Source organism: Oncorhynchus masou, chromosome 29 (assembly GCF_036934945.1).
Source record: "Oncorhynchus masou masou isolate Uvic2021 chromosome 29, UVic_Omas_1.1, whole genome shotgun sequence".
Taxonomy (NCBI): domain Eukaryota; kingdom Metazoa; phylum Chordata; class Actinopteri; order Salmoniformes; family Salmonidae; genus Oncorhynchus; species Oncorhynchus masou.
In genome coordinates, this window is record NC_088240.1 from 16,582,467 (window position 1) to 16,602,213 (window position 19,747).

Consider the following 19,747-nt stretch of genomic DNA (forward strand, 5'->3'; position numbering starts at 1 on the left):
AAATTCAACAAACAAAACCATTTATTTTAGTTATGACACCATTACAATACATTTCTATGGATTCATAGCACCTAATGGTATTCAACATAATTACATTGAACTAATGGCCAAATAAAGCCGTTCATCTGAAGTTGCTGGAAATGTACAATATAAAACTGGTGTTATTTTAATGGCCAATTCAACAGACTTCCTAGGACCTAGAATGTGATAAACAAATACGTGCTCTGGAGAGATCGCTGACCAGATTTTGTTCAACCAGTCCTTGTAGCTTAGACTTTGGACAGAGTTGTTTGCATTTCTGTGCTGGCTTGATTCCAGCAGAGACTGAGCTGACTGTTTCATGTGAACAATGTATACTGGGAAAAATGTGATGTCATGGGTAAAAAAAAATGTTTTTAGTGAATTAAGTTCATTCAGCAGATATAAATATAAAGTCAGTGCATTTTGTGATCAAAGCAATTTGTGAATGTCACGTTCAGGTAAGAGCTGTAAAATATATTGATATAGCGAACAAACTGAGGCAACGGTTTGCACAGTGGCTCTTATGTTATGTGCGAGCACAATGTAAAGCAGAATAATACTGAATGTTAAGAGCAAAAACCTCAACCAAACCTCATTTACAATTGGTTGAGGGTCACTATTAGTGAAGTGGCATTAGCACTTATACCTGAATAATAAAACAAACTTAAAAAAATGTAATAACTGAAGCGGTACACACCAATTTAATCAATATGATAACTGAAGCGGTGCGTACACACACACACACACACACACACACACGGGCATCTTTGGTTGTTTCAGCTGTATGTTCTTGGTATGGTCAATTAAACATATTTGGTGTATAATTATAGCTGAGGTAATAAGTTAGAGCACCATATCAAATAGGACAAACAATTAAAAAGCATTTACATGTATATTTCATATCGCTGACTTTAGGGATTTATTTCTTAACACAGCATACTTGCTCTCCATTTGAAGCGTTCACACAGTCCTTCAGTCCTCACAAGTCAAGGTTTGGGGGAGTAGGGCGAAGCTGTCCCATAGATGCTGATCTAAGGTTAGTTTTGCGTTTCCGCTTCATGGCTACAGTTAAGAATTGGGGAGTGTAAGCTAAACCTAGATCTGTGCCTAAGACCAAAGGCAATAACTACCTGAATTGTTTGGCAGGGGGGTATGGTCACAGGAAATGACATAACAGGGTCAACGGAGACTTAGGGTGAACCAGGTCACAGGTTCTTCATGCAGACCTGACAACGGCTGATGCGTGAGAGGAGCTGGCCTGCTTTCAGGGTCTCTGAGGCAGGTTCTGCATGGAAGGACTGTTCGATGGAGGTGAGCCAGAAGCTGTGTTTGTTGGCGAAGTAGTGGCAGGTGCCCTTGGCCCCGTTACACTCGATGAAGGGCGTGGTACGGAAGTCCTCCAGACAGGAACCAGGAGACGACAGAGACTGACCCCCACCCTCGTCACCTGCTGCCGTGTGCTGGGGGGGGGGGGTAAGAGGTTGTATGAACACTGATATGAACGTCTTCAACTTCCTACCTATGGCATTTATATTCCCTGACGTGAAAGAACTGAACAGATTAAAGCAAATTCCCAGTAGGCTTCAATCATATGGCTTTCAACTGTCCTGCGTTTTCAGATCAGTAGAGATGAAGAATGGGAGACAAGGAGAGGTGGGCACTTCAGATTGTGTAGAAAAGGAAGCAAAGAGACTCACCATGAGGAAGGAGTAGCCAATCCACAAGCTGCGCCAGCCAGCAGGGCATTGTGGGATGGTAATATCCTGGCTGTGCACGGCGATGGCGACGGACGGAGCTTCGCACACAGAGCAGCGGCTGATGTAGGGTTTGATATCACCTTCCTCCACGGGCATCATGGGAAGGGGCGCAGTGGTGGACAGCCAATAGGATTTGTCGTTGCGGCTGGCGTAGTAGCAGACGTCTCCGGGGTTGCAGTACAGGAAGGGCATGGTGTTGAAACGAGGGAGGCAGGAGCCCGCCAGACCTGGGATCAACAGATCAATTCAATCAACCGATCAATCAATTAACCAATAAATGTAATCATATAAAATGATGACACTGAGCTACAGCCACTACAGGCAAACTTAAGACATCCTTACTTGTTCTATCTGCCAATCCAATTAAATCTGAATAGACATGAGTATAACCCAATAATCATGTGGTGTTTATGTAAATTTCCTGTCTTTTAGTTTTTCTTATCTCTTTCTCACCTAGGTCCTGGTTGTGGGCCTTTTCCTGGCCCTCGAAGTACAGCAGACTGTAGCCGTCCCACAGCTTCGACATGCCCACAGGGCACATGGGGGTCTGCTCTGATTGGCTGTGCTTCACCAGCAGGTATCCCACACTCACACTGCGGCCCGGCATGCCATGCAACCCTGTAGTTCCTGGGTTACCATGGTGACCTAGGGGTCAGAGAGAGAGAGAGAGGTTCAAATGCATCTGTGCGTAATATATAAAATATGTGCAATGTTTTTGTCTGTTTTCTTTTCTAAATGTTTGTGTGGTTAAAATGTATTTACATTAAAAACACAACATTTCCGGGTCTAATAAATCACACCACCATAAAAACAGCAAATGGAATACTGGATTTAAATTGTTTCAGATCAGCATCCTAAAATCTCTTTATCAGTAAGCTAATTACAGAACTAATAATCACTACAGACCATGGGTCATTTCTCTCATAATACACTAGTGGCTCATTCAGACCAATAACACTCTTTGATCCAAACCATTTGGGGGAAACCAGCTCCCCATCTCCCTCTCTTAATCCAGGCCTGAGTGCTATAATTCTAATATACCCCGTTGCCCTGGCACACCTGCTATACTGTACCTACCTTCCATGCCCTGCAGACCAAGATGGCCCCTCCCTCCAACATTCCCACGGTACCCAGGGGTCCCTGGGCTGCCACCCACCCCTGGCATCCCCTTCTGCCCCTGGGGCCCAAAGTAGCCTGGAGGGGGAGATGGGGAATAGGGGTAAGGTTTAAGGGGTAAGGAAGTAGGAAAATGGGGGGAAAAAAGGTCAGAGAAAAGATTGCTAATCCCACAGAAGAAACTGTATATAGAACAGTGTATTATATTGACAACAACACAACACTGTAACACATTCTCCTACCTGGATCTCCAGGGGGTCCTTTAGGGCCGCTCTCCCCTCGTACCCCCTCCGGTCCTCGGATACCCTGAGGACCTGGAGCACCCCTCTCTCCTGGCATCCTGGTGGGTAGTGGGGCTGGGCCCTGGTTACCTGGGGCTCCTGGATAACCTGCAGGACCAGACCAGGCCACACACAGTTTGTACATGAGAAACAGGCAACTTTGATGATAATGTAGGTGATTTTCAGGTGAATTATAGTGATGTGCAGAGTGATATCAAACAGAGTGAGATGACAATCTTACCTGTGAGTCCAGTACTTCCTTTTGGGCCGGAAGGACCTCGGTCTCCTTGGAAACCAGAACTACCAGGAAATCCCATCATCCCTTGACCTCCCTTCACACCTTTGCAACAAAAGCCATGGCTGTTACTTTTACTGTTTCAGTGAAAGGTTAAACAGCTCAATATTCCCTGTCTGTCAAAAGTGAAACAGACAACAAAACATCATTCTGGATTGTATTTTGGAATTTCTCCTCTATACTATAATCTATACTATAATCCTACATTCTTATGAAAAAGGGTTCCAAAAGGATTCTTTGGATTTCCCCATAGGGTAACCCTTTTTGGTTCCATGTAGGAATTCCAAAACAGAATCCAGAACGATGTTTTGTTATCCTACGGGGACAGCCAAAGAACCCTTTTAGGTTCTAGATAGCACCTTTTGTTCTAAGAGTATATGATCCGCACCTTTCTTCCCAGACACTCCGCTCTGTCCTTTGTATCCTGATGGTCCCTGATCCCCCTGCTTTCCTTTCAGACCAGGGAATCCAGTGATGCCATACTGGCCAGTTAAACCCTTCTCTCCATATTGAGAGGGCTCACCAGGTAAACCACGGGGCCCAGGGAAACCTGCAAAACAAAACAACCATTATTAGCACACCAAATACACACACAAAACACTTCACACACTACACATCCCAGAGGATAAAAACTCGGTCCGTTAATCTACTCTAAATCTACACATTCCACTCCGTCATTTTCTACTCCACCTGGCAGTCCTTTGGGTCCAGGGAAGCCAGGTTCTCCTGACGGTCCGGGTCTGTCTGAGGTGCCCTGTGGCCCTTGGGGGCCCTGAAACCCTGGGGGTCCCACCTGGCCCTGGTCACCTGAGGACAAGAAGAGAAGAGGGAGGTCTTAGACACTATAAAACACAAAATGTCCTCCAAACTTTGTAACAAAAAAATGCAATGTTCTTTAGGAGCAGTGACTAACCTGGTTGTCCTTGAACTCCCTTCAAACCCAGTGATCCGGGTGTCCCGACCTCGGAGTTGGGTATACCTGTCTCTCCCCTCGCTCCCTTAGCACCGGGGTCACCTGGGGTTCCAATGTTATCCTGACCTGGAAGTCCAGGGATTCCCTTCTGACCCTTCAGCCCATCCAGTCCGAATATACCCTTTAGTCCCGGGAAACCTGCAGAGAGGAGCAGATCAAACACCGTGTTAAGGCAAAGGTTTTGTGTATGTGCACACCTGTGTGTGTGTGTGTGTGTGTGTGTGTGTGTGTGTGTGTGTGTGTGTGTGTGTGTGTGTGTGTGTGTGTGTGTGTGTGTGTGTGTGTGTGTGTGTGTGTGTACCTGTCTGTCCGGGGAAGCCTGGTTGTCCATGTGTGCCTGATTCTCCGGGGACCCCAGGCCATCCCTTCGTACCCTGGTTGCCTGGAAACCCTTGTTGACCATCAGATCCTGGAGACAACAACCACATAGAGTCAGACAGGTAACAGTCAGACACAGGCAATGAATGACACTCATTCTAATAATGTGAGCAACAGGGCAAGAAGTCAAGTCTCTTACCTACAGGTCCTCCTGTGCCAGGTTCACCTGGCACGCCCTTCATGCCCTCAATACCATGGAAACCTCCATCTCCCCTGTCTCCCAGATTCCCAATGTAGCCCTTCTGACCTGTAGGGAGAGACAAAGGGCATCAGGAACACTGTTACCATGGTAACACTTCTCAGAGAGCATCTTAAGTAGACTAATTTTCTTCATCTGCACTGATCTGATAACATAGAATAGGTAAAAGCAATATGGTGGAGGCCTACCAGGTAGTTGCTCTCACCAGTCCATGCAGATGTAGGATCTTAATTTGACCAGTTTTGTAGCAGGAGTAAAATAATCCTGAAGCAGGATGATTAGATTATATATACAGTGTCAGTCAAACGTTTGGATACATCTACTCACTCATACAAGGGTTTAACTTGATTTTTTACTGTTTTCTACATTTTAGAATAATAGTGAAGACATCAAAACTATGAAATAACACATATGGAATCATGTAGTAACCAAAAACGTGTTAAACAAATCAAAATAGATTTTAGATTCTTTGCCTTGATGACAGCTTTGCACACTCTTGGAATTCTCTCAACCAGCTTCACCTAGAATGCTTTTCCATCAGTCTTGAGTTCCCACATATGCTGAGCACTTGTTGGCTGCTTTTCCTCCACTCTGTGGTCCAACTCATCCTAAACCAACTCAATTGGGTTGAAGCCGGCCCGGACAGAGATGGCCGCCTCTATTCGCTTTCCTAGGAAACTATGCAGTATTTTTTTTTTTTACGTGTTATTTCTTACATTGGTACCCCAGGTAATCTTAGGTTTTATTACATACAGTCGGGAGGAACTACTGGATATAAGAGCAACGTCAACTCACCATCATTACGACCAGGAATACAACTTTCCCGAAGCGGATCCTGTGTTTTTCCCACCACCCTGAACAATGGATGGGATCCCAGCCGGCAAACCAAAACAACGACGCCGTAAGAGGGGCAGACGAAGCGGTCTTCTGGTCAGGCTCCGGAGACGGGCACATCGCGCACAGCTCCCGAGCATACTACTCGCCAAAGTCCAGTCTCTTGACAACAAGGTTGATGAAATCCGAGCAAGGGTAGCATTCCAGAGAGACATAAGAGACTGTAACGTTCTTTGCTTCACGGAAACATGGCTCACTCGAGACACGCTATCGGAGTCGGTACAGCCAGCTGGTTTCTTCACGCATCGCTCCAACAGAAACAAGCATCTTTCTGGTAAGAAGAGGGGCGGGGGGGGGGGTATGCCTTATGATTAACGAGACGTGGTTTGATCATAATAACATACAGGAACTCAAGACCTTCTGTTCACCTGACTTAGAATTCCTCACAATCACATGTCGACCGCATTATCTACCAAGAGAATTCTCTTCAATTATAATCACAGCCGTATATATTCCCCCCAAGTAGACACATCGATGGCCCTGAACTAACTTTATTTGACTCTATGTAAACTGGAAACTACATATCCTGAGTCTGCATTCATTGTAGCTGGGGATTTTAACAAGGCTAATCTGAAAACAAGACTCCCTAAATTCTATCAGCATATCGATTGTGCTACCAGGGCTGGTAAAACCCTGGATCATTGTTATTCTAACTTCCGCGACGCATATAAGGCCCTCCCCCGCCCTCCTTTCGGAAAAGCTGACCATGACTCCATTTTGTTGCTCCCTGCCTATAGACAGAGACTAAAACAGGAATGTCCCGCGCTCAGGTCTGTTCAACGCTGGTCCGACCAATCTGATTCCACGCTTCAAAATTGCTTCGACCACATGGATTGGGATATGTTCCGCATTGCGTCAAACAACAACTTTGATGAATATGCTGATTCGGTGAGCGAATTTATTAGCAAGTGCATTGGCGATGCCGTACCCACAGCAACTATTAAAACATTCCCAAACCAGAAACCGTGGATTGATGGCAGCATTCGCACGAAACTGAAAGCGCGAACCACTGCTTTTAACCAGGGCAAGGTGACTGGAAACATGACCAAATACAAACAGTGTAGCAATTCCTTCGCAAGGCAACCAAACAAACTAAGCGTCAGTATAGAGACAAAGTAGAGTCGCAATTCAACGACTCAGACACACATACAGTCAATCACGGATTACAAAAAGAAAACCAGCCCAGTCGCGGACCAGGATGTCTTGCTCCCAGACAGACTAAACAACTTCTTTGCTCGCTTTGAGGACAATACAATGTCACTGACACGGCCAGCTACCAAAACCTGCGGACTCTCCTTCACTACAGCCGACGTGAGTAAAACATTTAAATGTGTTAATCCTCGCAAGGCTGCAGGCCCAGACGGCATCCCCAGCTGCGTCCTCAGAGCATGCACAGACCAGCTGGCTGGTGTGTTTATGGACATATTCAATCAATCCGTATCCCAGTCTGCTGTTCCCACATGCTTCAAGAGGGCCAGCATTGTTCCTGATCCCCAAAAAGCAAAGGTAACTGAGCTAAACAACTACCGCCCCGTAGCACTCACTTCTGTCATCATGAAGTGCTTTGAGAGACTAGTCAAGGACCATTTCACCTCCACCATACCTGACACCCTAGACCCACTCCAATTTGCTTACCGCCCCAATAGGTCCACAGACGACGCAATCTCAACCACAATGCACACTGTCCTAACCCATCTGGACAAGAGGAATACCTATGTGAGAATGTTGTTCGACTACAGCTCAGCATTTAACACCATAGTACCCTCCAAACTCGTCATCAAGCTCGAGACACTGGGTCTCGACCCTGCCCTGTGCAACTGTGTACTGGACTTCCTGACGGGCCGCCCCCAGGTGGTGATTGTAGGTAACAACATCTCCATCCCGCTGATCCTCAACACTGGGGACCCACAAGGGTGTGTTCTGAGCCCTCTCCTGTACTCCCTGTTCACCCACGACTGCATGGCCATGCACGCCTCCAACTCAATCATCAAGTTTGCAGACAACACTACAGTGGTAGGCTTGATTACCAACAACGACGAGACGGTCTACAGGGAGGAGGATTGGGCCCTTGGACAGTGCTGTCAGGAAAATAACCTCACACTCAACGTCAACAAAACAAAGGAGATGATTGTGGACTCCCGGAAACAGTAGAGGGAGCACCCCCCTATCCACATCGACGAGACAGTAGTGGAGAGGGTAGTAAGTTTTAAGTTCCTCGGCGTAAAGTTTTAAGTTCCTCGGCGTACACATCACGGACAAACTGAATTGGTCCACCCACACAGACAGCATGGTAAAGAAGGCACAGCAGCGCCTCTTCAACCTCAGGAGGCTGAAGAAATTTGGCTTGTCACCAAATGCACTCACAAACTTTTACAGATGCACAATCGAGAGCATCCTGTTGGGCTGTATCACCGCCTGGTACGGCAACTGCTCCGACCACAACCGTAACGCTCTCAAGAGGGTAGTGAGGTCTGCACAACGCATCACCGGGGGCAAACTACCTGCCTTCCAGGACACCTACACCACCCGATGTCACAGGAAGACCATAAAGATCACCAAGGACAACAACCACCCGAGCCACTGCCTGTTCACCCCGCTATCATCCAGAAGGCGAGGTCAGTACAGGTGCATCAAAGCAGGGACCGAGAGACTGAAAAACAGCTTCTATCTCAAGGCCATCAGACTGTTAAACAGCCATCACTAACATTGAGTGACTGCTGCTGCCAACATACTGACTCAACTCCAGCCACTTTAATAATGGAAAATTGATGTAAAAAATGTATCACTAGCCACTTTAAACAGCGCCACTTAATATAATGTTAACATACCCTACATTACTCATCTCATATGTATATACTGTACTCTATACCATCTACTGCATCTTGCCTATGCCGTTCTGTACCATCACTCATTCATATATCTTTATTTGAGCTGTTCTTGCCATAATATATACTTGGTCTTTTACCAAATAAGGCTATCTTCTGTATACCCCCCCTACCTTGTCACAACACAACTGATCGGCTCAAACGCATTAAGAAGGAAAGAAATTCCACAAATGAACTTTAACAAGGCACATCTGTTAATTGAAATGCATTCCAGGTGACTACCTCATGAAGCTGGTTGAAAGAATGCCAAGAGTGTGCAAAGCTGTCATCAACGCACTGTCATCAACGCAAAGGGTGGCTACTTTGCAGAATCTCAAATATAACATATATTTTGATTTGTTATACACTTTTCTGGTTACTACATGATTCCATATGTGTTATTTCATAGTTTTGAAGCCTTCACTACTTTTCTACAATGTAGAAAATAGTAAAAATAAAGAAAAACCCTTGAATGAATAGGTGTGTCCAAACTTTTGACTAGTACTGTATAGAAAAAAGTGATTATGTCTAACAGGAAATTAGTTTTGTCTACAGCTATAGTTTAGGTGTGATATCTAGTGAAAGAAAGTGAACTACTGGTTTTCAGTGAATTTATGTAAATTAAAACTTTGAAATTCCTACGACAACAGAGTGATGAAATTAAGATACAACATCTGTAGTTCCTAGTGCAAATGAAGGAAGCCAGTCTGAATGAGTGACTCACCTGGAACCCCAGGGAAACCATCCTCCCCTCTCAGTCCTGTGGATCCAGGCATGTCGATTACGGCACCCCCCTCACCTGGAAAAGAAAACAATGACGTATTTTAGCAAGTACGTTTTACTACTCATTCTTTCTTCTGTGGAACTTAAATAGGCCTGGGACTTTAGCTTCGAGTCCAAGTGCTTAACAAAGACAAGATTTAACTGAGTTGAAACTGCTAGAAGGTGGAGTTTGGAGGACTACTGGCGTCTACGGTACTGTACGTATCCATGAGTTTTGGGACGGACAGGGGGCGTCATACCTTTGACACCCTTCACTCCTGGATCTCCTGAGGATCCGTAGGCACCGGGGTTACCTTTATCCCCCTGAAAAACACACACAGAGACACAGAGATACAGCATTAGATCGGTCAGAGATATCCGTCTGTTCTAACCTGGTCGTTGAACATGTTTAGCATGAGAACTACAGGTGCAGGCTGCAGCAGAGACACAATGGGAACCAGACAACATGGTCTCACCCTGTGACCAGACATCCCGGGAAAGCCGCTGATTCCGTTTGATCCTGTCAGACCAGGCATTCCTTTTGGCCCCGGAAGTCCCTGCGCGCCTGGGTTGCCTTGGAAACCCTTCTCATCGCTGGGGTCTCCGGGAACGCCGTGGTAGCCCTCCATTCCCGGAACACCGGGAAAACCTTTAGGACCTGTGGAAGAGAGAGGGAAGGTGAAGAGATCAGAATGAGACTAGTGAAATGAAAAGGAGGATGAGGAGTTCAGAATGTGAATAAGAGAGGGGGGGGGATAGGGAGGGCATTAAGCCTGAATATCCCTACTCACCTCTGGGTCCAGTGAATCCAATCTGTCCTGTGGTTCCATCTTCTCCCTTTGTCCCCTTCATGTCTTTGATGATCTGACGAGGGATGTGGGGTTTCTCGCCAGTTGGACCCCTCAGACCACGGTCACCTAGGAGACAGCGGGGGTGAGAGTGAGTGTCAAATCAGATAAAAGGATCGAAAGAGAAAATGAGGGACAGGGAAAGGGAGCAGAAGAGCACAGAAACACACACAATTCTAATGGCTGTTCAGTCTCACCCTTTGAACCATAGTCGCCCATGTTTCCTTTCTGGCCAAATCCGCCGGGATCGCCAGTCTCTCCTTTCTGTCCAGAGAAGCCCTTCAGGCCCGACACACCAGGCATTCCTCCAAACCCTGACATGCCACGAGACCCTTTGATACCTGGGACAGGAAGTGACATCTCAAGTCAGGAGGATAGTCCTCACATCAGCATATATTTATGATATACACTGAGTATATCAAACATTAAGAACACCTTCCTAATATCGAGTTGCACCCCCTTTGGACCTCAGAAAAGCCTAAATTTGTTGGGGCATAGACTCTACAATACTGGCCCATGTTGACTCCAATGCTTCCCACAGTTGTGTCAAGTTGGCTGGATGTTCTTTGGGTGGTGGACCATTCTTGATACACATTGGAAACTGTTGAGAGTGAAAAACCTAGCAGCGTTGCAGTTCTTGACACACTCAAACCGGTGCCCCTGGTACCTACTACCATAACCCATTCAGAAAGGCACAAAAATATTGTGAATGGTACACATACACAATCCATGTCTCAAGTGTCTCAATGTTTAAAAATCCTTCTTTAACCTGTCTCCTCCCCTTCATCTGCACTATTTTAAGTGAATCAATATGACATCAATATGGGTCATAGCTTCCACCTGTATTCACCTGGTCAGTCTATTTCATGGAAAGAGCAGGTGTTCCTAATGTTTGTATACTCAGTGTATTTAATTCCTCACTGCAAAACTCTAGTGTGACATCGCATCATCATATCAACTATTCATCAGAAAATGACATGTGGACTGTGAGAGTATGACCATATATGACCACTAACTCTATAAGTAGAATATTGCACAGAACATGACTCCACTGTGTATAATAACTTACCCTTGAACCCTGGCAGGCCAGAGTGTCCTGTAGGTCCTGGCACTCCGGGGTCACCCTGGTCTCCGGTGTTTCCCTCAGCGCCCTGACTACCAAACTCCCCTAGTGTCCCCTTTAGTCCTATGGGCCCTGGTGTGCCAGGGTCCCCCTGATCACCCCTGTTTCCGCTCAAACCTGGAAGTGACACATACACAGTGTATTAGGTTCTATCTCTTCAAACCAAACAGAAAAAAAGTTAAGAAAGAGAAGTTAATCAGTCATGTTTCTGACCTGGTTGTCCGGTGCTTCCTGTTGGTCCAGGGACACCAGCCGTTCCGGGTACACCTGGCCAGCCATACTTCCCAGCAGCTCCCGGTCCTCCTTGCTCCCCTTGCAGACCTGAAGGACCTACATCGCCCTTGAACCCAATCATACCAGGCATGCCACCCATCCCTAAGAGAGAAGGGCAGAGAGAGGCCATTACAATAACTATACAGTGCATTTGGAAAGTATTCAGACCCCTTGACTTTTTCCACATTTTAAAACATTACAGCCTTATTCCAAAATGGATTAACTAGTTTTCCCCTCTCATCAATCTACACACACAATACCCCATAATGACAAAATAAAAACAGGTTTTTAGATTTTTTTGCAAATGTGTTAAAAAAAAATCAGAAGTATCAAATCAAACTTTATTTGTCATATGTGCCGAATACAAAAGGTGAAATGCTTACTTACAAGCCCTTATGTCACGCCCTGACCTTAGAGAGCTTTTTCGGGTATGGTTCTTCCGGAGCCTTCCGAGTCGCCCTCCAGTCCGGAGCCTTCCGAGTCGCTCTCCAGTCTGGAGCCTTCCGAGTCGCCCTCCAGTCCGAAGCCTTCCGAGTTTCCCTCCAGTCCGGAGCCTCCAGCGATGCCTTCCAGTCCGGAGCCTCCAACAAGGGTGCCCAGTCCGGGGCCCACAACGAGGGTGCCCAGTCCGGGGCCCGCTATGAGGGTCCCCAGTCCGGGGCACGCTACAAGGATCCCAGTCCGGGGCCCGCTACGAGGTAGAGCGGGGTCTATGTCCCACACCAGAGTCGCCACCGTGGAGAAATGCCCACCCAGACCCTTCCCTATAGTTTCAGGTTTTGCGACCGGAGTCCGCACCTTAGAGAGATTTTTATATGTCTCTATTTTGGTTTGGTCAGGGTGTGATTTGGGTGGGCATTCTATGTTCTTTTTCTATGATTTGTATTTCTTTGTTTTGGCTGGGTGTGTTTGGACCATGATAGTTTGTTGTTGATGTGAACACCAAGGAACTTGAAACTCTCGACCTGCTCTACTACAGCCCTGTTAATGTTAATGAGGGCCTGTTCGGCTTGCCTTTTCCTGTAGTCCACGATCAGCTCCTTTGTCTTGCTCACGTTGAGGGAGAGGTTGTTGTCCTGGCACCACACTGCCAGTCCTCTGACCTCTCCTCATCGTTGTAGTTGACCAGGCCTACCACTGTTGTGTCATCAGCAAACTTAATGATGGTGTTGGAGTCGTGTTTGTCCACGCAGTCGTGGGTGAACAGGGAGTACAGCAGGGGACTAAGCACACACCCCTGAGGGGCCCCAGTGTTGAGGATCAGTGTGGCAGACGTGTTGTTGCCTACCCTTACCACCTGGAGAGGCCCATCAGGAGGTCCAGGATTCAGTTGCAGAGGGAGGTGTTTAGTATCAAAGTTTTTAGCATAGTTATGAGCTTTGTGGCTAACTGTAGTCAATGAACAGCATTCTCACATAGGTGTTCCTTTTGTCCAGGTGGGAAGGGCAGTGTGGCGTGTGATTGAGATTGCGTCATCTGTGGATCTGTTGGGCGCTATGCGAATTTGAGTGGGTTTAGGGTATCCGGGATGATGCTGTTGATGTGAGTCATGACCAGTCTTTCAAAGCACTTCATGGCTACCGACGTGAGTGCTATGGGGCGGTAATCATTTAGGCAGGTTACCTTCGCTTCCTTGGGCACAGGGACTATGGTGGTCTGCTTGAAACATCTAGGGGAGAGGTTGAAAATGTCAGTGAAGACACTTTCCAGTTGGTCCACGCATGCTTTGAGTACACATCCTGGTAATCCGTCTGGCCCCGCGGCTTCGTGAATGTTGACCTGTTTAATGGTCTTGCTCACATCGGCTGCCGAGTGTTATCACATAGTCGTCCGGAACAGCTGGTGCTCTCATGCATGCGTCAGTGTTGCTGCCTCGAAGCAAGCATAAAAGTAATTTAGCTCGTCTGGTAGGCTCATTTCACTGGGCAGCTCGTGTCAACATGCATGGCCTGCCACAGGAGTCGCTAGAGCGCGATGGGACAAGAACATCCCTGCCGGCCAAACCCTCCCCTAACCCGGGCGACGCTGGGCCAATTGTGCGCCGCCCCATGGGTCTCCCGGTCACGGCCGGCTGCGAAAGAGCCTGGACTCTAACCAGGATCTCTAGTAGCACAGCTAGCACTGCGATGCCGTGCCTTAGACCACCGCGCCACTCGGAAGGTAGTAGAATTCAATCTTAATCCTGTATTGACGCTTTGTCTGTTTGATGGTTCGTCTGAGGGTGTAGCAAGATTTCTTATAAGAGTATGGATTAGTGTCCCGCTCCTTGAAAGAGGCAGCTCCAGCCTTTAGCTCGATGTGGATGTTTCCTGTAATCCATGGCTTCTAGTTGGGATATGTATGTATGGTCACTGTGGGGATGACGTCATCGATGCACTTATTGATGAAGCCGGTGACTGAGTTGGTATACTCCTCAATGCCATTGGATGAATCCCAGAACATATTCCAGTCTGTGCTAGCAAAACAGTCCTGTAGCGTAGCATCCGTGTCATCTGACCACTTCCATATTGAGCGAGTCACTGGTACTTCCTGCTTTAGTTTTTGCTTGTAAGCAGGAATCAGGAGGACATTTGCCAAATGGATTGCGAGGAAGAGCTTTGTGTGTGTCTCTTTGTGTGGAGTAAAGGTGGTCAAGACATGCTGGTAGAAATTAGGTAAAATGGATTTAAGTTTGTCTGCATTAAAGTCCCTGGCAACTACGAGCGCCACTTGTAAATGAGTATTTTCCTGTTTGCTTATGACCTTATAAAGTTGGTTGAGTGTGGTCTTAGTGCCAGCATTGGTTTGTGGTGGTAAATAGATGGCTACGAAGAATATAGATGACAACTGTCTTGGTTGAATGTGTGTTCTGCAGCTTATCATAAGTTACTGTGCCTCATGCGAGCAATACCTCAAGATTTCTTTAATATTAGACATCACGCACCAGCTGTTATTGACAAATAGACACACACCCCGCCCCTTCTCTTACCAGACATAGCTTCTCTGTCCTGCCGATACATAGAAAATTACGCCAGCTCTATATTATCCGTGTCGTCGTTCAGCCTCGATGAACTCGATGAAACATAAGCTATTACAGTTTTTAATGTCCCGTTGGTAGGATAGTCTTGATCGTATATCATCCAGTTTGTTTTCCAATGATTGCACGTTGGCCAATAGAATGGGTAGTAGTGGAGGTTTACTCACTCGCCTACAAATTCTCCGAATGCAGCCCGACCTCTGTTTTTTATTCACGCAAATGATGGGGATTTGGGCCTGTTCCCGAGAAAGCAGTATATTCTTCGCGTAGGACTCATTAAATAAAAAATCTTTGTCCAGTTTGAGGTGAGTAATCACTGTTCTGATGTCCAGAAGTTGTTTTCGGTCATACGAGAAGGTAGCAGCAACATAATGAACAAAATAAGTAAAAAAACAAACACAAAAATAGCACAGTTGGTTAGGAGCCCGTAAAACGGCAGCCACCCCCTCCAGTGCCATTCATAGTATCACATTTAAATAAGTATTCAGACCATTTACTCAGTACTTTATTGAAGCACATTACAGCCTCGAGTCTTCTTGGGTATGACGCTACAAGCTTGGCACACCTGTATTTGGGGAGTTTCTCCCATTCTTTTCTGCAGATACTCTCAAGCTCTATCAGGTTGGATGGGGAGTATCGCTGCACAGCTATTTTCAGGTTTCGATCGGGTTCAAGTCCGAGCTCTGGCTGGGCGACTCAAGAACAGTCAGAGACTTGTCCCGAAGTCACTCCTGCGTTGTCTTGGCTGTGTGTTTAGGGTCGTTGTACTGTTGGAAGGTAAACCTTAGCCCCAGTCTGAGGTCCTGACTAGTCTCAAAGTCCCTGCTGCTGAAAAACTTCCCCACAGCATGATGCTGCCACCAGCATTGTTTTTATTTAACCTTTATTTAACTTGGCAAGTCAGTTAAGAACAAATTCTTATTTACAATGACGGCCTACAGGGGAACAGTGGGTTAACTGCCTTGTTCAGGGGCAGAACGACATATTTTTACCTTCTCAGCTCGGGGATTCATTCCAGCAACCTTTCGGTTACTGGCCCAATGCTCTACCCACTAGGCTACCTGCCGACCCGAAGAATTCTTCACAGTAGGGACGGTGCCAGGTTTCCTCCAGACGTAACGCTTGGTATTCAGGCCAAAGAGTTCATTCTTTGTTTCATCAACCAGAGAATCTTGTTTCTCATAGTCTGAGAGTCCTTTAGGTGTCTTTTGGCAAACTCCAAGCGGGCTGTCATGTACCTTTTACTGAGGAATGGCTTCCGTCTGGCCACTCTACCATGAAGGCCTGTTTGGTGGAATGCTGCAGAGATGGTTGTCCTTCTGGAAGGTTATTCCATCTCCGCAGAGGAACTCTGGAGCTCTTTCAGAGTGACCATCGGGTTCTTGGTCACCTCCCTGACCAAGGCTCTTCTCCCCTAATTGCTCAGTTTGGCTGGGCGGCCAGCTCTAGGAAGAGTCTTAGTGGTTACAAACTTCTTCCATTTAAGAATGATGGAGGCCACTGTGTTCTTGGGATCTTCAATACATTTTTTGCTACCTTTGCCCAGATCTGTGTCTCGACACAATCCAGTCTTGGAGCTCTACTGACAAGTCCTTCAACCTCATTGCTTGGTTTTTGCTCTGACATGCACTGTCAACTGTGCGACCGTATAGAAATCATGTCCAATCAATAAAATGTACCACAGGTGGACTCCAATCAAGTTGTAGAAACATCTCAAGGATGATCAATGGAAACAGAATGCACCTGAGCTCAAATTTTGAGTTTCTTAGCTAAGGGTCTGAATACTTATGTAAACAATGTATTTCTGTTTTTATTTGTAATACATTTGCAAAAATGTCTAAAAACCTGTTTTTGCTTTGTCAAGGGGTACAGTATTATGTGTAGACTGATGAGGCCAAAAAATAATTTTATCAATTTTAGAGTAACGCTGTAAAGTAACAAAATGTGGAAAAAGGGAAGGGGTTTGAATACTTTCCAAATGCACATTTGAAAATGTGGAGAAATTGTAGTTTTTCATCTTGCAGGTTTGTTATGGTATTAGTACCCACCTGGGTAACCCTCGTTTCCAGGCTCTCCGCTGAGCCCTTTAGGTCCCTGCTCTCCAGGAAGACCCACTTCTCCACGTTGTCCGGTCGACGCTCCCCAGATCTCCCCGTGAGGTCCCTTCTCTCCTGGCTCCCCGTTCCGACCCTGTTGACCTGGCAGACCTTGGGTTCCAGAATTACCCTTTGAGCCGGGCTGACCCAAGTCTCCATGGAGGCCCCTTAAACCTGGGAGAGAGGACCAGACCATTAGAACTACCAGCAGTATTAAAGCACTAGGGGCTGATTCCAACCAAAGTTAAGTGTGTGTAAACGTAATTACCTTCTTATACGCTTTTCTCTCTATGTGTTCTGACCTAGAACTTAAGCACGAGAATAGCCTGCTATTCACCAGCTATTTGTTTGGGGTGGTGATCAAATAAATGAAGGTGTGGTAATTGTGTCTACAGATATTCTGACCTTGACTTCATTCCGTAATAATTCCACCACCTTCATGTGAGAGGAAACCATGACTAACATCTTGCATCTACTTTCTTCCCATATAAATAACACCACTAACCATGCACTGTCATTTACAACTTGATAAGAACTATTGAAATGAGCTGAAAAAGCTATTGAATGAAAACTCCACCAGAAAATCTGTTGGCCAGCAAATGGGAGGGTTTTCAGCAGTTTAATGAAATGTATTCAGAGAGCAAAAGGTAGCCACACCTACAGAGCACGTTACGTGACTGAATAATGTATGTCTGAAGACCAAATACTAAGACATGCGTAGGAAAGGAGTGTGTAGGAAAGGCGTGCGTAGGAAAGGCGTGCGTAGGAAAGGCGTGCGTAGGAAAGGCGTGCGTAGGAAAGGCGTGCGTAGGAAAGGCGTGCGTAGGAGAGGCGTGCGTAGGAAAGGCGTGCGTAGGAAAGGCCGTGTGTAGGAAAGGCGTGTGTAGGAAAGGCGTGCGTAGGAAAGGCGTGCGTAGGAAAGGCGTGCGTAGGAAAGGCGTGCGTAGGAAAGGCGTGCGTAGGAAAGGCGTGCGTAGGAAAGGCGTGCGTAGGAGAGGCGTGCGTAGGAAAGGCGTGCGTAGGAAAGGCGTGCGTAGGAAAGGCGTGCGTAGGAAAGGCGTGCGTAGGAAAGGCGTGCGTAGGAAAGGCGTAGGAAAGGCGTGTGTAGGAAAGGCGTGCGTAGGAAAGGCGTGCGTAGGAAAGGCGTGCGTAGGAAAGGCGTGCGTAGGAAAGGCGTGCGTAGGAAAGGCGTGCGTAGGAAAGGCGTGCGTAGGAAAGCGTGCGTAGGAAAGGCGTGCGTAGGAGAGGCGTGCGTAGGAAAGGCGTGCGTAGGAAAGGCGTGCGTAGGAAAGGCGTGCGTAGGAAAGGCGTGCGTAGGAAAGGCGTGCGTAGGAAAGGCGTAGGAAAGGCGTGTGTAGGAAAGGCGTGCGTAGGAAAGGCGTGCGTAGGAAAGGCGTGCGTAGGAAAGGCGTGCGTAGGAAAGGCGTGTGTAGGAAAGGCGTGCGTAGGAAAGGCGTGCGTAGGAAAGGCGTGCGTAGGAAAGGCGTGCGTAGGAAAGGCGTGTGTAGGAAAGGCGTGCGTAGGAAAGGCGTGCGTAGGAAAGGCGTGTGTAGGAAAGGCGTGCGTAGGAAAGGCGTGCGTAGGAAAGGCGTGCGTAGGAAAGGCGTGTGTAGGAAAGGTGGAAATGTTCCAAGTCTGAATCGGTCCCTAGGTCTAAGTGCATCCATTACAAGTGGGAGTAAATGTACCTGTGATCTGCTCTGATGCTATGTGTATAATGCACGCTCTAGAATGCCCTTCCAGCCAATCAGAAACGAGTATTCAACAATGCCATGGTATTTACACAGGCAGCCCAATTCTGATCTTTTTTCCAGTAATTGGTCTTTTGACCAATCAGATCAGCTCTTTGCCATTGTAAACACAGCCATAGAATAGTATAACAGTTAAATCAGCAAAATCATCACCTGGATATCCAGGTGACCCTCCTCTGCCTTGATCTCCTATCTCTCCTTTGGCCCCGTTATCTCCAAGTAGACCTGTTGATCCTTTTTGACCTGGGAGACCTGAAGCACAGACAAAAGGACATACAGGAAGCTAGACATCAATTTGGATCTTGACAGGAAAAAACAGGGCATATGACACATTTTCTGTTTTGCATTCTAAAAGCTAAAAGCTTACCTAGGAAACCTTCTAACCCGTGGGGTCCTGGTGGTCCTGGTATACCGGGTGGTCCAGGTATGGCATAGCAATCACCTGAGTAAAACAATAACACAGAGATTGTATCAGCAATTACTAGAAGAACGGTTCTCACAGCAGCCATTTTGGATCTGCTGCTTCACTGCTCTACTGCACACTTCAGTGGTTTTTGCCTGCTTTTTGCATTGGTTCGACAATACAGTTGCTCAGTGTGGATTGTGAATCAGAGCATAGAAAAAATAAAATAACATACATATTAGCCAACTAACCGAAGATGAGACTATGAGGGGAGAAACCAGTTACAAAAACACCATTAAAAAAAACTGAAATTAACTCTAACTTTATACACAGTGACTAGAAGCTAACCCAAGAAACAAAGGCTATGGAACTAAAGCACCAGTCGTGAAGTTGAGTAACTTGATCAAAATGCTGTTAGTTCAGCTACCTGTGATGTCATTCTGTTCTCCATCTCCTCTCGGACTACAGCCAGACACTCCTTTCAATGACAATGAGAGAGAGAGAGATTGGAGAGAGATAGAAAGAAAAGGAGATGCATTCGAAATAAGGGTTAGAAAAAGTTCAAGCATGATCTCGAACATGTACTGCTGTGGCTGGATTGAGGGATGCAGACGGACTGCATCAGGGCCCATCTGGAGAGAGGTGAGGAAAGATGAAGGTGGAAGAGTCATTTCGATCATGGACACAAGGGTATAAG

General features: G+C 46.6%; 1 protein-coding gene across 1 annotated transcript in view; it reads right to left on the minus strand.

Annotated features, from left to right (window-relative positions):
* Positions 1–3: 3 nt before the first annotated feature.
* Positions 4–19,747, minus strand: part of LOC135519083 (collagen alpha-2(IV) chain-like) — a 139,488-nt gene continuing 119,744 nt past the window's right edge. The window contains exons 26-47 of the mRNA XM_064944141.1: positions 19,478–19,528; positions 19,015–19,089; positions 18,801–18,899; positions 16,849–17,070; positions 11,725–11,886; positions 11,458–11,628; positions 10,586–10,729; positions 10,332–10,457; positions 10,017–10,198; positions 9,801–9,864; positions 9,503–9,577; positions 4,961–5,068; positions 4,745–4,852; positions 4,384–4,581; positions 4,161–4,277; positions 3,859–4,020; positions 3,417–3,515; positions 3,137–3,283; positions 2,856–2,972; positions 2,232–2,423; positions 1,719–2,005; positions 4–1,481 (exon numbers count right to left, since the gene is read on the minus strand). Of these exons, the coding sequence (XP_064800213.1) occupies positions 1,227–1,481; positions 1,719–2,005; positions 2,232–2,423; positions 2,856–2,972; positions 3,137–3,283; positions 3,417–3,515; positions 3,859–4,020; positions 4,161–4,277; positions 4,384–4,581; positions 4,745–4,852; positions 4,961–5,068; positions 9,503–9,577; positions 9,801–9,864; positions 10,017–10,198; positions 10,332–10,457; positions 10,586–10,729; positions 11,458–11,628; positions 11,725–11,886; positions 16,849–17,070; positions 18,801–18,899; positions 19,015–19,089; positions 19,478–19,528 (3,161 nt within the window). The 3' untranslated portion in view covers positions 4–1,226. The remainder of the gene's footprint in view (positions 1,482–1,718; positions 2,006–2,231; positions 2,424–2,855; positions 2,973–3,136; positions 3,284–3,416; positions 3,516–3,858; positions 4,021–4,160; positions 4,278–4,383; positions 4,582–4,744; positions 4,853–4,960; positions 5,069–9,502; positions 9,578–9,800; positions 9,865–10,016; positions 10,199–10,331; positions 10,458–10,585; positions 10,730–11,457; positions 11,629–11,724; positions 11,887–16,848; positions 17,071–18,800; positions 18,900–19,014; positions 19,090–19,477; positions 19,529–19,747) is intronic.